The 16,247-nt window shown below is 48.0% G+C and overlaps 1 protein-coding gene across 1 annotated transcript in view; it reads left to right on the plus strand.

Moving 5' to 3' along the window:
- LOC149332825 (uncharacterized) overlaps positions 1 to 13,555 on the plus strand; it is a 31,634-nt gene extending 18,079 nt beyond the window's left edge. Inside the window, exons 8-15 of the mRNA XM_089557563.1 lie at positions 94 to 186; positions 1,094 to 1,231; positions 3,356 to 3,597; positions 6,821 to 6,918; positions 8,213 to 8,342; positions 10,327 to 10,488; positions 13,159 to 13,269; positions 13,334 to 13,555. Coding sequence (XP_089413689.1) covers positions 94 to 186; positions 1,094 to 1,231; positions 3,356 to 3,597; positions 6,821 to 6,918; positions 8,213 to 8,342; positions 10,327 to 10,488; positions 13,159 to 13,269; positions 13,334 to 13,471 — 1,112 coding nt within the window. The 3' untranslated portion in view covers positions 13,472 to 13,555. The remainder of the gene's footprint in view (positions 1 to 93; positions 187 to 1,093; positions 1,232 to 3,355; positions 3,598 to 6,820; positions 6,919 to 8,212; positions 8,343 to 10,326; positions 10,489 to 13,158; positions 13,270 to 13,333) is intronic.
- Positions 13,556 to 16,247: the final 2,692 nt, after the last annotated feature.

Here is a 16,247-nt window from a genome sequence, read left to right on the forward strand (position 1 = left end):
TGGGAAGTCGCTTTAGGACGTTAAACCCGGCCCCTTAAACACTCAAACATAATAATAACCACCATCGCTTATTCAATATCCTTCTATTCACAGTCAAGACGGAGCGTCTGACGTCACCGCCGACTACAGTGGGCACAACGAGCACAGAGAAAGTGGCCAGCGTTGGAATCGGAAAGCTCCCAGAATGTAAGCTGGGTCGAGCTCCTCGAAGGACGGTTGGCAGCTAAACGCATGCTTCGTCACAGTCACCGCCACACGGAAACAGGAGGATGCGTTGCGCTGTATTCTTCAGTACCCTCCCGAACAAGATGTCTTGTACGGGAGGGAATGCAGCGCAACGCATCTGCGAGGCAGTCATCCATCACTCACGCATAACAGCACTCTCTTGTGGATAAAATGTTATAGAGCCGCATCTTTGATTTCCTGGGTGCCATGCTTTAAACTCTTTCCTGTCTCTTTTATCATTTGCATATGTGCATACAGTGGCAACCATGTTTGGCCATTTTACATAGCTTGAAACAACCCTTGACCTCGTCTCCATATTGCTCTCGGCGCACCTAAAACCGAATGCCAGACAGGCCCCATACAGTATCTGTTTGTAACAAAATTCAGTCATTAGGCTGTACTGACATTCGTTCGGCAGCAAAAAAAAACAACGCATTTATTGCCGTGAAATGTCGACTTTAGGCAGGAAACTTTTTTTCGCGCCACTCGATTCAAAACTCATGGCATCGATGACGATGTGGAGTGATTTAGGAACTCCGTGACCACCACCTACAAGTGGTAGCCGGTGTAGCATAGCCTCAGAGATCGGGGATTAAAATAGTTGCAGTTAGTTTCTGAGAGTGTCGGTTGGTGGCGCTACCATCGTTTGATCCCCCCGTTTTCTACCGTGTAAAGAACCTCTTCTCAGTGGCAGTCGTAGGAACGCTGTAATAAATCCTTATTGGCCAGCTTCTTGAGCCTTCTTTAACGAACAAGCACCTTACTGTTCTTGGTGGAAAACAGCCGGGTTCGCCTTGTCTGTCCTGGCTGCGTTTTTTGTGCGCGCCGTTTGCGTGGGCAAAGCAGAGCCATTCTGTTCCGACTGCAGTGTCGCAGCCCCTGTTGTGCACGGTGTCGTCACTGGCCGTGGAGGAGCTGCGCTATCCGCACGAGTACTGCACGCACATCGTCTACACGCACGCCGAGTTCGACTTCGCCCAGAAGAGCTTCGTCGCGCCCATGGCCTGTGAGTGTTCGCCGGGTGACATGGTAATTACGAGGCAGTGCTAATCGAAAGCAGCAGACGTGCCAGAGTATGCGTGCGTGGTATGGGCAACAAAACAACAACTTGGCAACAAAAAAGAATATAGATGCGAATATAGATGGTGGTGGTGGAAAACATTTATGTACAGGTATAATACAGGAGGTTATGCATGAGCTTACCCAGAGGGGGCCAGCCCTTACAAATACTAGGTGGAGGTCCCTAGTTCGAGACCCCAGTGGCATCGGCCGCCGCCCAGGCTCGCGCGACCAAGGCCCGTTGGGCCTGCAGGTCAGAGCAGCCGAGCAGGGTCGCCTCCCAGTCCTCCCGGGTTGGGTTGGGGTGAGGAAGGATAGCAGGGTTGGAGGGGCAGGCCCACACCATGTGGTAGATGTCCGAAGACTTCTCCGCACAGTGCGGACAGCTGCCCTAGAAAGAAGGGTCGAAGTGTTTTAGAGCTGCCGGGCACAGCAAAGTATTAGTATACAGGCGGAGCAGAAGCCGCTCCTCCGCCTTTGACAGACCTTTACACGGGCGGGGATAAAGACCATGGCCAGATTGATAGAGTAAAACGATGTCTTTGAAGGTGTAAGCTGGAATAAATTCGAGTTCCTGATCGTCAGGGTCGGAGGGGAATGTCCGGTGAGAGAGCGCGCGGGCGGCGGCGTCAGCTGCCTCATTTCCCTCAAGGCCCATGTGAGCGGGAGCCCAAACGATTGTGCAGCTCGATTTGCGACGGGTGACTGTGACTTCACGAACAGCTCACCTAATATAGTGAAACGACTGGGGTGACCTCTGCTCTCTGATAGGCGTAAACTACTAGCATCGTTTTTTAAAATTACAAAAAAATAAAACTAGAATTAATAGTGAAACTTACCTAAGGGAGCCCACTCACGTGTCAGCCCGCGTGGACAAACGTATGAAAATAAGAGTCGGTGCCGACTAAATGTCTGCAAATTTTCTTCCCCCCCCCCCCCCCCCCCCGCACGATACACGACTCGAGCTGTTTGCGGGATCCAATCGTCACTGCGCCTTCTCCGTCCTTTTTCACATTATTACATGACCACATGTTTACATCTTGACATAACTGAATTGTTGCATTCTTTCCAAGTTTTATGATGTGTCTACTTTGTGTCCACCATAGTGTTAGCATTGAAGTTCTGCAGTGTTTACGCCTCATTTGCATAATGTATGTAGTTTGTATGGTACACCCAATGTCTGTATTCCATCATGGTTCATGCATTTCCCCTAAATAATGCGCTGTAGGAAGCTGTAAGAACCTGCATTGATAAATAAATGAATGAATGAATGAATGAATGAATGAATAAATAAATAAATAAATAAATAAATAAATAAATAAATAAATCAGCTACCACGTGCTTTAGAACAAACACGATTACTTTTTGATCCGTTTGTTGATCCTAATAGCTGCAGAAACAGCGCGTCGCTTTGCGCGAGGAGTGGCAGTGCATCCGTCATGTATGTACAGTAGGGTCCATTGTTAAAGGGAACGTGCGAGCACGTGGCCTCCGCGCTTCGCGAAGCCCCGTTGCCTAGATGCGGCGAGAATGGGCGGCATCAGGCGCATGCGCGGAAAGACCAGTCGCCATGCTTACTGTGCATGCATCTTGTACCGTTAATTCTCGTACGTTCTGGGCGGCAGCGCTTCGCGAAGCGCGGAAGCCACACGATCGCATGTTCCCTTTAACAATGGACCGTCATGTACAACTGCTGGAATGCTTTAAGCGGAAGAAGACAGGCTGCTGACAAAGGAGTAAACAATATCACTCATGCCGGCCAAAAAGTCAACAGCTCGGGAGCTTAGTGAATGCGCAATGCAGCGGAAGTAACACCAAAAGGATCGCGAAATAGTTCGGTATGTATATGTCGATAATTCGAAGTATAACAAATGGCCACAGCTAGATAAGCTTACCTGTAACACATAGAAGCACGTATACATTGCTATTAATGTGCTTCTTGGCAGCATTCCTCTCGCCAGACAATTGGCTTCTGACGCGCACGCACGCACGCACGCACGCACTCATTACAAGCCTTGCGCACGTGCATTTGCGGAGTGAGCAATGGTTATGAACCCTGTCTGCGGCGCAGCGCTGAGTTTCACGTCGTTCCTGCGGAGCGAGTCCAAGTGGGCCAACAACTCCGCGGGGCCCCGGTACCTGGTGTCGCTGGCGGCCGCCTTCGTGGCGCGGAACGAGCCCCGCTTCTCATCGGGCAGCGAGGCGGTGCAGGACATGGCGGCCTGGCTGCACGCCAGGGGACTCGCGGGACTCGCCCTGGTGGAGCACGTGCTCACGCCCGACAACGCCGACTTCTACGTAAAGTTCTTCTCGGTGAGCAACTCAGTCATTAAGATGAAATAAAGCAAAGTAATTAGGCACGTTTAGCATACCGTGTTACTGTTACCGTTTCCGGAATACAGAGAGCCCGCCTACCGCCGGTGAACACGCGCTGATTGGTCCCGATTCTGCAGGCGCGCGTGTATCTGCCGGGTACGCGGCGCCATCTGGCGTCGTCAAGGCGATTTGCGCATGCGCTTTGGCTGCACGCGGGATTCCGGTACTCCGGAACCGGTAACGTAAACACGGTACACGGTATGCTAAAGGTGCCTATTGAAAATTTGGGCAATGCATCTGCATATCCTTTCCCCACAACCACCTCGTCTTTCGGCTGAGGAGGCTGCGTTTCGACGCCAGCAAAATGCAAAAGATTCTGTGCGATGTCAGTGCACAGTGATGAGGTGGTCATTCCGTCTCTTCTCTCTCTCCCTTGTTCTTCCCTCTAGGCGCGGTTCAGCTGGCAAGCACGGAGAAGTGGGACAATTACGGCGCCTTACCTTTCCGCGTATTCATTCATTACTGCGACTCCTATTCCCATTAAATTCTTGTGGGCCGGCACGTAAATGAAGAAGCTTTTGGATACGGCAAAACACGAGCATGGCTCCGTCTATTCCGGAGAAAACAACCTCCACATGCACAGCTTTAAAATCCGCGCAGCAAACCGTGACGCGACAAGTTCGCGTTTCTTTCCCAAGATGGCGCTAGCTGCCTAGCGCGTCGAGAGTCGCCAGCGTTGGGGCTCCCGTTCGCGCGCGTATTTGGGGCAAGCTTGAAGTACACTCTAGTACGGAGGTCCACAGTGGCTGAGCCGGAGTACCTGGGTTCGAACCCGATCGCTGTGGCCGCATTTAGATGGAGGCGAAACGAAAAGGGCGCCCGTGTGCTGTGCGATGTCAGTGAGTGCCAGATCCCCAGGCGGCCGAAATTATTCCGGAGTTTCCACTTCGGCATCTCTCTCTTTTTGCTCTTTCACTCCAACCTACCTCCATTTCCTCACGGCGCGGTTGAGGTGTATCAACAGGGCCCTGTTACAAAAAATGAAAGGGAAGAAAAGCACCAGAGCCAAGCCACGACAAGGGTGGTCCCTTATGCGCACCGTGTGGCCCACAGCCTAAAGAAAGGTTGCTGTCAGGTATGACGTGCCTGTCGTGTTCTCAACCCCAGAAAGCTGAGCGGCTTGTGCGCACGTATCGGGCGAAGGAAGAAGCCCCAGTGCGAAAAGACGGATGACAATCCATTCGTGGACTGTGCAGTTGGTGGAGTATATGAAGTGACTTGCGGCGGGGTTTACATAGGCCAAATGGGTCGTTGTGTTAACGACAGAGCATGGGAGCACTCTAAATCGCTAGAAAAGGGAACAGTGTCCAATTTGCCCCTTCACTGCAAGAAGCGTAAATGTGAGCTTGTGCTTGACGGTATCAAGATTCTTGGCAGGAGTCGTGATAAGGCAGCGCGAGAGGTTCTAGAGGCCTTTCTGATTGCTAAGGAAGGAGACGCATGCTGTAGTGATCGTTCTGTTGGCCTTCGAAGTAAGGAAATCGCCTTCATAGAATCTTTTTCATGATCACAAGGCCTTGATAGTGAATGTGTGTCGTCTAAGAGTGAAAAACTTCTTTCTGCATGTTGTGTTTTTATTATTTGGTACTTATGCGCTGAAAGCGTTCCAAATTTTGCTCCTTGCTTCTTGGTTTATTGTGTATGAATTTGTTTTTTGCAGTGATTATCTGACGCTGCTTTTGCAAAGATGTTTTTGTACTAGAAGTACGGCAATTGTGAGATCTATTGTAAGATAGAAGGCGTTGATGTCACTGTAAATTTTGCTTCCCCGACGGAAGGTTGATGTGATAACGATTGCGAGAAGGTCACGTGGCTGAGTGCCCTGTACATATCTGAGCCCAAAACTTTCGAATAAACATTTGGTAGTCCAGCCTCTTTCTTATCTTCTTCTTCTTCTCAGTTTTCCTGTGTGCGTCTTTCTGGCTGGTTTAATTTGTTAATGCAACGCACCAGCTAACCCAGCAACGTGTTTTACTGAACAAAGACAAGTTTATCTCTATCGATGGAGTACCGCGTTCTTTTCACAAAGGCTCCACTCCCACTGAAAACGAAATTTCACAAGCTAGACAAGACCAAAAAACAAAATACAGGTGTCGCCACGACCGGACGATTTCGCAAGTAAAATTCGTGCGGACAGCGATATTTAGTGCTGATCCCGGAGGCTATACACTACAACTCACATCGAAACGGAGGACGTCACGAGTTTGAATTGACTGGAGGGAAGGTTTTTTTCGATCAAAATTTTATTGCCGATGAATGTGTTAAAACCGGATAAACAGAAAAAAGAGCCAGAGAATAAATTTTTATCTAGGAATAATGAGTTGGAGTTGTTCCCTTTTAATTTCCGCGAGTTTGGAGTAACTTGTCACCAAGCATTGTAAAAGGGATGAAGCAATATAAGCAAGCGTTTCTTCACTAATAATCAATAGACTGAAAACAAGGGTTACAGAGGGGAACTGTGCGTCACCGCACTGGAGCCTTACGGTAATGGTTATGGAGACTTTACAAGTCGATGAATGCTGTCCGCATGTAGCGGGATTTCAGCGCCCGCTGAAGTGCTCGACGTGACCGAGATTATCCTGCAGCCCGTCAACGGGGATCGCTCTGGCACGAAAAAAGAAAAAAAATGTTATTATACATTCTTAAAAACAAAATTTATAATAGTTCGACTTATTATTTCAACAATACTTTCAATAGTAGGTGTTCATTGCCAGTAATTTAATTGAAGGTATTTCAATCCGTTCTAGAAGTGTGTGATGAGAGGCTAGTTGGTAAAGCGTTCTGAAGACATAAAACTACGCAGGAGACAGGACACAGAAAAGATGCAGACAGGGCGAGCGTAGACCAAGCTATCAGAGCTACTGATCTTGTACGGATCTTCAGGTGCCAGGCTCTTTAGGTGTCGTTGCAAGCACCAATTGTCAGAAGGTGCTTGCAACTACACCTAAAGAGCCTGGCACCTGAAGATCCGTACAAGATCAGTAGCTCGGATAGCTTGGTCTACGCTCGTCCTGTCTGCATCTTTTCTGTGTCCTGTTTCCTGCGCAGTTTTATGTCTTCAGAATTTCAGTCAGTTCTTAGTGAACGACAGTTTTGCTGTTGTGGCTATTGAACTCAGTAATCATGCTTTCTGTTCTCGCTGCCTTCTTTTCCCAAACAGAGATTCCGAGAAGCCTCATCCGACAGTCTGGAGTTGATGCTCGGATTCTCCTCGGGCCAGCTGCAGCAGTTGCAGCCGGCGCTCAAACTGATTGCCTCGTGCGTGCAGCGGTTTTTATTGAGGCTTCCTGGCCAACTGTTCATCTTCGCTGATTTCTGACGACAAATTGAAGGTCACGCAGACTGTTTCAAGTTGTAGGTCATTAGCTGGTGGTTCGCACACCAAAAAAAAAAAAGTGCTAGAAGTAGAGTTGTTTTTGACAGAAAAGAAAAATGAAAAATTGGCGGAACAAACGTTTTTTTGGCGTTTGTTTTTATTGACCAAAAGAAGAAAATACAAAATTTCATGCACCATAGTTTTCTGCACAGGATTGCCTCACTGCGCACTATAAATGAGCTGTTTGGGAGTTTACTAACCATAGTATAGTTTACTAACCATACTTAAATGGGAGGAGGTGGAGCGAGCGCGGCTTTTTCAGCCAGCGTCCGCTTCGGCGGACGCGGTTGTTGCTGCGACGCGCGTATTTTCTTTTCTTTTTCTCTTTCCTCTGATCTTTTAACTCTCCTCTATCTGCACGCGGCACCGGTGGTGGCTCGGCTTGAGCCAGTTGGCAGGCCCGTGCAATTTCCTTTTCATCCTTCTCTCAGTCGCAACGACAACTTTACTAACCATATGGAGCCGTCCACACGATGGAAATGTCCTTCGTAGCAACCAACCGTTGACGTCAGTCGCATGGCGGCTGTACTCCGAATTCCCCCATTGCCTGCGTCATGTGAAAGATTATGGGCATAGGAAACGGCGCGACAGGCTTGCGGGAGAGCGAAAAATTGGCAGTGGCTTAGCTGTGGTTAAGCCTGGATATACAAGCGAAAAGGTTCAGTTACGCTTGGTTTGACGTCATGGATGTCGCACTTTACGCACAATGCACTGGGAGCTGACACAAGCAGCAAAACCGCGCTTAAGGCTTTCGCCTCACCGCACTTGAGGTCAACAAAGTGCCCCCTGAATTTTTTTTGGTGCAAACTTATCGCTTTTTACTTATTTCTGACTTACAAAGTAAGTGTGCTTAATGAAATGCGTTCTCATTTATTCCCAAAATTTCGTATTTTTCTGAGAAAAGAAAGGATAAACGCTTTTTTTCGAGCCTTCAAAATTTATTAAAGTTTTACATATCTAATTAGGAGTTATAAGGCATGGCGTTATGAGAATTGTGGCTGGCGCGAAACGCTTGATCGAAAGATTTCATGGTTGGACATCGGCTTCTTTTAGTGTGCCAGCCTTGTCAGGCGGCCAAAAGTAAGCCTGTGTTGGCCCGGCCACCTTCGCGACTGCAGTGCAATCCTGCGGCTCTGCTGTGTTTCCCACTGAGAGCTGCCCCCTTGCTTGACGCAGGAAAGTGGACTACATAATCTTGGAGACGCACGTCAAGCAGTTCCCCGACAAGTGCATCGCGCTCTTCCCCACTGCCTTCAACGCATCCCGGAACCCCAAGGTCCTCCAGCTCAAGAACAACCTGTTCCCGGTACGCAGTGCGCGTCAGTTACTGCATGTGAACAAGCGCTCTTCTTCGCCTCTGCACGCAGAAAATGACTTGCAAGGAATAACACGACATCACTGCCTTGGTCCTCAGATAACTAACCAAATGTCCCAAGATCACTTGAGCAGAGAAGGCAAGGGAAAAAAGCACCGTACGTGAAATTCATAGATCGTGGGTGGTGGTGGAAAACGTTTATTTGCTCTATTTTACAATATTTTTTTTTCTGCTTCAGATGGAGTCTTTCATCTTATCTTCAGGGTCGGTTCCCCTGGTCCAGGGCTCCGCTGAGGGTAGCTGCCCTGCGTGCACGCTTTACTAGTCCTTGTTGGACTTTCAGGATGTCGCTGGATAGCATCCTCTCCCATTGTTCCGCACTCGGGTTTTCTATTATGGCTAGCACGTCTATTTTCTGGTTCGGATCCCTCCGGTGGCAGGTGTTTTTTAGAGCGCAGCTTTTTGGCGCCCGTTTCTGCGTTTCGCGGCGTCGCCGTCACCGTTGCCCCTCGTAACCAGCAGTGGACACCTTAGTAGCGCTTTAAGAAGCTGCGAAACCAATGGAGCGGGAGCTTGGAAAGCAGAGGGGGAGCGCATAACTCTCCTCTTGGAACGCTGGACACCTCAATCGTGCTTTAAGCTACGTGGCGGTAGTGACAGATGTGTGCTGCATGCGTTCGCGTTGACAACGCTGTGCCATTTTAATGAAGGAAGTGGGCATAACCGGCTCCCTGGGTCAGCGGACGCCTGCATCGCGCTTATGGTACATGGGGTGATGAGAGAGAGATGTGGGCTGCAGGTATTGACAACGTTTTGCCAGAAACGCGGCGCTGAAGCCATAGGCCGTCGGCGTTCATTGTGTTCATTGGCGTCGAAAACGTTCGACTCCGACAATTGTAAGGGAAGCAACTGCGCATTACTGGCTACCTGGGTCAGCGGACGCCTGAATCGCGCTTATGGGTACATGGGGTGCTGAGAGAAAGATGTGGGCTGCATGTGTTAGCGCTGACAACGGTGAGCGCTCTCCGCTCAGGCTAAGTCCGCGATCAGAAAGTTGTTCGATATAAAACCAAAGTGAACACAAGCACATTCCGTGGCGACAAACCTTAAGTCCGTGTCCGTAGGCATTCTTTCGTTATGCGTTCGTGGTGTTCGCGCCGTTATTGTGTACCGAGAAAGTCACCAAATTGCCCAGACGCCCGTTTTACTAATGGTTGGCAACCTGCGTTTTGCCTCATCCTGCCACTCATCGAGGCTTGGAGAAGCCGGAATAACGGGTGACTCGTAGGACGAATTGCTAGGACTCCATCCGCGCCTAAGTAGTGGCTCACACTCAATTAGGTAACATTATAGCCAGACACTGAGCGGCTCACAGCTTTTGCCCTGATTTCTAATGCTAGCGCTCCTTTTTATGCCGCACTGTGTATTCGTCCAAATTCTCACCGAGGCCTTGGGAACAACAAATGGTACAGCCTTTGTCAGAAGTAACAGGCTGCACGTTTTTCTTCTCAGTTGTATATTAAAGCTATTATGCCAGCCCTCAAGCTCTAAATTTCTGTACGGTAAGAAGAACCCCTGTTCTCACCTTCAAAGAACTTTTTGACCTTCAGGGAAGACGTAAGGAATCTACTATACGAATGAGGAGCAAACCATGCTGCCTGGTTACTTTTGACAAAGACTGTACGTGGCGGAATTGTGTGGTTTTGCAGGCACACTACCTCTTTGTTCTTTTTCGAGCAATGTTACCGTAGTACCATCTCTTTTAAAGGGCAATTGGTGTGATACTTAATGGTAATGGTAAACATTTACCGTGACTGGTCATCCTGTCACTGAAGCATATCGTTGCAGCGTTTGTATGTACCGCCCCGCTAAAGCGGTCCGGATAAGTCCTCATGTTCCTCCCGGATAATCTGAAGATGCGTTCCGGTGAACTTGTTCAGCTCGTTTCTGGAGAGCCGTACGGTCTTTTTCGCAGAGGTCGGTGCTGCAGTACGTGGAGAAATTCGCCCCGGCGACGGACCGCGCCAAGGCGTGCATCTCCATCCTCATGGGCGTGCTGATGTACATCGTGCCCAAGGGCCTCATCCACGCGCCTTCGCAGGACTGCATCGACTTCTCCTGGTGCACCTACTCCGATGTCAGTGTCTTGCCTCACAACGCGAGTGTCTTTATGTTACAAAGACGCAGCTGCATGACAGAAAAAATTGTTAGAACGCTCTAAAATCAGCGTAGCTAGAACAGTCGACCTGCTATGCCGAATCAAGCCAGAGGCCAGTGCCGTAGTGTTTCTTACTATTACCTAGAGGGAAAGCTGGCGGCGCTGCACTTCAGCCACCATAGACGGTCAAAGCATTATGGGACGGTGAGCTACTTGTTGCGGGACAGTCGTATTTTTCTGGGAACACGGAGTGGCACTGCTGAGATGTTTCATTCTGAAAATGCTGTTCGTGTGTGCGCAGACGACTTTCGCGCAAACGCAGTGGGCAAAGGCCATAGTAGCGAAACCGCAACAGCACACGACGTCAATAAAAGGTTTCTGTTTTCTTAAATGCCGTTAAAAAACTTTTAAAGTGTTTACGCAGCAACATTTTTTCTGAAAACATATTTCCTTTTAAAAGTGCGCCTGTTAAGCACGAAATTAATATTAATTTCTGTAGTGTTCAATAGTTGGCCAATAGGAGAGCTAGCCATCTCTTATTTTGGGCAAACTTTGCATTTACGTGCTTTTCTGCTCGTTTGTTGCAGTTTGCAGACAGGACATCGAATGTTAGGACATTCGTAGTTATCGAACAGCTTTATTTTTGCATTATTTTCTGGCCAAAAGTTGTAGTTCTGGAGTCGGAAGCTCACCGCCCCATGATGCTTTGAGCGCCCATGGTGGCTGAAGTGGCCTCCACACAAACTCCCATAGACGGGTTGTCAGCTTTCCCTCTAGGTAAAAGTAAGAAACTCTATGGCCAGTGCCATACCAAAATAGCATCTGAGCTCACGGTGAGACTGCATCTATCTAAAGCTCGAAATGATATCGGCCCGTAATGCTTTAAAGGAAACATCAAGGGGCATTGGGCGCAGACGGGTGGGGAGGTTAGAGCTAAGCAGTGGCGTAGATGAGAAATGTTGCTTTTATATCGGGAGTTTCGGCCTGGCAGATTTACTGCACTCTTTCTCCCTGCGTCTCCTTTCGTGCTTGCGCCGTTGAAAGCAAGAGAATACGCATAGAGTTGAGCGCAGGTATACGGCCACAATGGAAAGTTGCGCATTTTTTTTCTATGACACTGTTTGGCCAAGCTGCCCTTGGACCATTAGTAATCAAATCATTATCAACGTCAAATTCTGTGCCTTTATAAAATTGTCGCATATAAAATGGAGCTCATGTTCACCCAGCAGTACAACCCAAAACAACAGTCGTGCCAGGGAAGCTGCTTTTTGAAGTGACATTGCCAATTGTTGCTAATAGAGGGGCTGGACGGTCGTTTAGTGTGGTGTCTTCTGCAAGTTTGTTTCGTCAACACTCATGCTCGCTGGTAGTGTGAGTGAAAAAAAAAAGCTATGTCATTGGTAGCCTTGCAGGTTTGACTGTTCTTGTATATATTTACTTCCAGAAGGCGACATAATCGCGCCTTTATTGCACAGAGAAGATCGTTTGGTCACTTCCAGCAAGGTCTAACAAATAGGGCAGTTAATCTGACCTTCTGCTGTGGTGTACGTCGAGCCTGACTCGGCTTGCATGCCAAATTAAACCTGTCAATAGCACTGATTTGCATGGTCGCCTAGCAAACATACAGCTGAGATGTGGAGTGCGTGCAGAGCTGCGGGTCTTGCATTCCGTAAACGTAATATGCTGCTTTGGAGGCAAGTGCAACAAAAAATTTCTTCATACTTCTTTTTGTCGATTGGCCGAACGCCTGTTGCCGGCGAGTCTGTTAACTTAGCTTCCCAGATTAGCACTTAGCGCAGACAGGACAATACTTATTTATCATGTGGCGTAATCAGCACAGAAAGAAAATTTTAAGGGTATGTCAGAGGCTGCGCAAGCGTGTGTTACGTCAGTTCCTTCTTTTATCCGGCAGGATTAAATAAGGAACTGCTGTGACGTTTACTACGCGTAGGAGTAAGTACATTCCAAACTTTTTTTTTCGGGGTTGGTACGGATAATGCTCAGTAAGCCCTGGTGGTGAAACTTTTTCTTGGAGCATCTAAAAATGTTTGTGCACTCCCTGAAGCAAGTAAAATATTTTCCCCATTTAATACCAGAATGCGATGTCTTGCCAGCAGGGCAAAGGCGTTTTTTCTTTCTGGATAGTTCTCTCATAGCGGTAAAGTACCCGGGTTCGCCTTTATCTCCAAGAATAGGAACGAGAGGGACTCGCCTGTGATTTAGCGATAGAGTTTGTGCTTATATCACAGCCATTTTTCGTTGATTGATTTGTGAGTGGTGGATCCACGAAAGGTGTGATAAAATTTTTCTAATTCTTCGCTGATACCAGAAAAGTGAGACCTGTTGTAATCAGGTGTCTAACAGATCGTTATCGGAGGGGGATTGGGATGCATATGGTTCATAAAACCATTTTGTGACCTCTCAGACTATGGACATATGACATCGACTTTATCAACTCTGCATCGGTGGGGAAAACCAGATCAAGTGTGTTACTATTACGATTTGGCATACTGACCATTTACGTAAAACTAACATGAGAATGAGGTCAATAAATTCTTTGGACGGGCGGGAAGATGCACACAAGCCGATCAGATCAATATCGGAAAAGTTGAAATCGCTACAGAGCATATAATTGGCGCGTAATCGCAGGTCTGTCAGTCCAAGTCGAGCTTCAAGTACTACGAGTGGGCTGAAGCCGTGACGCAGTCCGACCAGTCCCGGATGTACATGTTCGACGACGAAACGACGATAGTGAACAAGGTGCGTTGTTGGTCGCGTGTTGTCCCGCTTGGCAAATTAAAGAGACGCGTCGGTGGTCCCGCAGGTGAAGAAGACCAGGCACATCAGTCCGAGCACCTGCATGGCCCTCTACCGAGCCGACCTGGACGACTTCTCCGGGACGTGCAATAACGGCTCGCCTTTCCTCCGAGTGGCTGCAGTGCGAAGCGCGGTCCGCTCCTGAGACATCAACGAACTTATCGCCTCTCTTTTTTGTGTGCATGCCTCGAAACTGTCATCCCCGTCAGCATCAACAATGAGAAACCTGGCAGGGCTTCGTTTATTCACCGTGACAAATGGAAGCGGTGGTTGCCTCCGGAATTGCTTCTCTGGTCTCATTTCTTGCACTCGTCTGCAATCGGACATGTCGCGAAACTGACCTAAGGGCAGGCCATTGCCAGTGGGCAGATCATCACCTCCGATGGTTGATACGCTAACAGATTTGCCGCCTCTTAATGCACAAGCTACCCAGCAATTAGTGCGAGCTCTGGCGACGGGATATAAGCATACATAGCCGTTAAGCTGCGACCGTCTTGGAATGAGAGCACAGCAGTTGCTCACCTCTGGGCTTTAAGCCTGCGGTACTGACCGGAGACACCTTGCCATTTATGCTGAGAGATTCACACAGTGGCCAGTACAAAAAGTGCACCGGAAACATACCATAAAACTCCAATTGCCCCTAGAAGATCTAGAATGGAAATTAAGCCCTCTAAATTTTGGGCACAGAGTTGAAGCAGGCTGTAGGTTGCTTTGGAAGTTTGAAGACCATGTGCCAGGGGGAAGCGAACTTGCAGTCGAAGTCTATGAATGAAGATGACATTTTGAACCCCTGCGGTTCATGTCATTGCAAGGGTAGTGATTTCAAGAAGAATCCACAAAGTTAATTTTGGTCCTGATCCGTGACTGCAACTTGGCTACCTTCAGATATGTCGCCGGACGAGGCTGTGGAACCCTTGACTAGGGCTGGACAGTGGGTGCGAATGTTCATTGTCGCCGCTTACTGTACGGTATGGAGGGAATGTTATACCTTTAGTGACAGAGTTTATTATGCTCATTTTCAATCATCCATCTATTAGAGTTTTTGCTTCAGGATGAGCCTATTGGAGGTGTGATTTCAGCAAGAGAGTTATTACGATGAATTAACCTTTGCTCACCTTGACCATCATTCTAGGCAGTCATAAATCATTCTCAAATAAACTCCTATGCTTATGCGAATAGAGCGTACTGTACCGTATTTTGTCGCTTGCTGTCCGCGCTTGCATAAAGAACGCACCTCGTACTCTGGCAGTTAAAATGTACCGCTTAAAATTGCCTGCCGGGGCAATGGGGTCGTCGCGCATTGCCAGCAGCTGATTCCGTTCACTCAAGCCAGGGTTGAGAGCAGCACAATAGTGGCGCGGGAATGCGCCAGTCACGTGATTTTTTTTTGTATTTCGCGGGCTTTCTTTGGAGCTCGGAAAAAAGATACACGTGAGGCTTTCTGTATCGCAAATAAATGGAATGGGGGTTTCTGGAGGTGCTCTCCAACTTTGTTATTCACATCTGCCTTCTAAAGTCAATACTTAGGCATTTAGAAAAATTAACTTAATTGCTGATTAATTGATTGCAAAACAAAAAATTGCCTATGATGCGCAAGCCGGTTGGTAGATGTATGTAAGTGGTTTCTCTGGCCTACCTCAAATATCTTATTTTTTATCCCTTGGCTAAATTTAACCTGGACAGCCTGTATGCAAGTTGACTTCGCTACCGAGTAACGAAACGTGCAGAAGAACACGCTTTGTTTTATTTTAAAGTTGAGTCATAATGGATGAAGTGTTCATTCCACCAGCCTACTTTTCGTGCCACTTTTACCGCTTCGGATTTTTCCTGCTTATCTTATCCCACGTTGTGAACGCACCTCCCGAAGTTTTCTGAGATTTTACGGCAAAGTGAGTGCGTCCACTATGCGAGTAAATGCGGTAGCTAAATGTGGAAGTGTAAACAAGTTATAGCTTGCAGCACATATCAGTATTTTGCTTTCTCATTTATCGGTGCGAAGGTACATCGCCGGGCGTCGCTAAACAGTCGAGGTCAGCCAATATACGCTAGTGTCCAATATATAGCCAGTGTGCAATATACGGGGCCTAGTTGTTTGCACGAAACACGGCCTGTCACTGGAGGGTGCCAAACCGCGCACGCGAAGCAGCCGGCTGAGCCAAGTTCAGGCAACATCAAGCTATTTATCGCACCGCCGCAGAATTCGCAGCAGCTCTAATTGCTTCACCCGCAGCGGCGGTCGACCCGGTTCGATACCGTCCTAGCCCGGTAGCTCTACAGAGAGCGGCCTCGGAATTTCAAGGTTGATGTTGCAGACCCATATATGTGGGAGCGTAATTCCGTGCAGTGAACTGTCTTTGCCTCTAGTTAGATCTTTTATTTCAGACAACAAGGTCTCGGATACAAGGGCAAAAGGCAGATGCACTCTGCCTGACGGGGCCCAAGCACCCGACACAATGCTCAGGACAAGCTGCAAAAAGAAGCAAGAATTTTATACGTTCTCATTACAAAAAAACAACAACACATAATTGTACAAGGTAAAAATTGGACGAAGGTGCATACTTTTGCAATGCCATAATTATAAAGTAAATATTTACAAGGCACATAAGAATAAGAAAAACAAGAGAATTCACAGAGTTAGCGGAACAACATGGTCATCAAGAATTTCTGCGTGAACAACCTTTAATCATTCGGACGAGAAAGGAGGCAAGCTTTAGCATTTCTTTTGAAGGACTTTTGGGAAACAGATTTCTGAATAATTTCTATGGCCTGTGCATGTTTATTTAGTAGACTGGGAATTAAATATGAAAGCATTTCGGTTCCATAGTTAGTCCTTACGAGTGGTACTCTAACTGACGTGCCTTAAAGGGGCCCAGAAACACAATCTTAGTTGACTGTTTTGCCTGTTGATTGCATACAGTGAG

Source organism: Amblyomma mixtum, chromosome 8 (assembly GCF_055824585.1).
Source record: "Amblyomma mixtum isolate Tamu chromosome 8, ASM5582458v1, whole genome shotgun sequence".
In the NCBI taxonomy this organism is placed as follows: Eukaryota; Metazoa; Arthropoda; class Arachnida; order Ixodida; family Ixodidae; genus Amblyomma; species Amblyomma mixtum.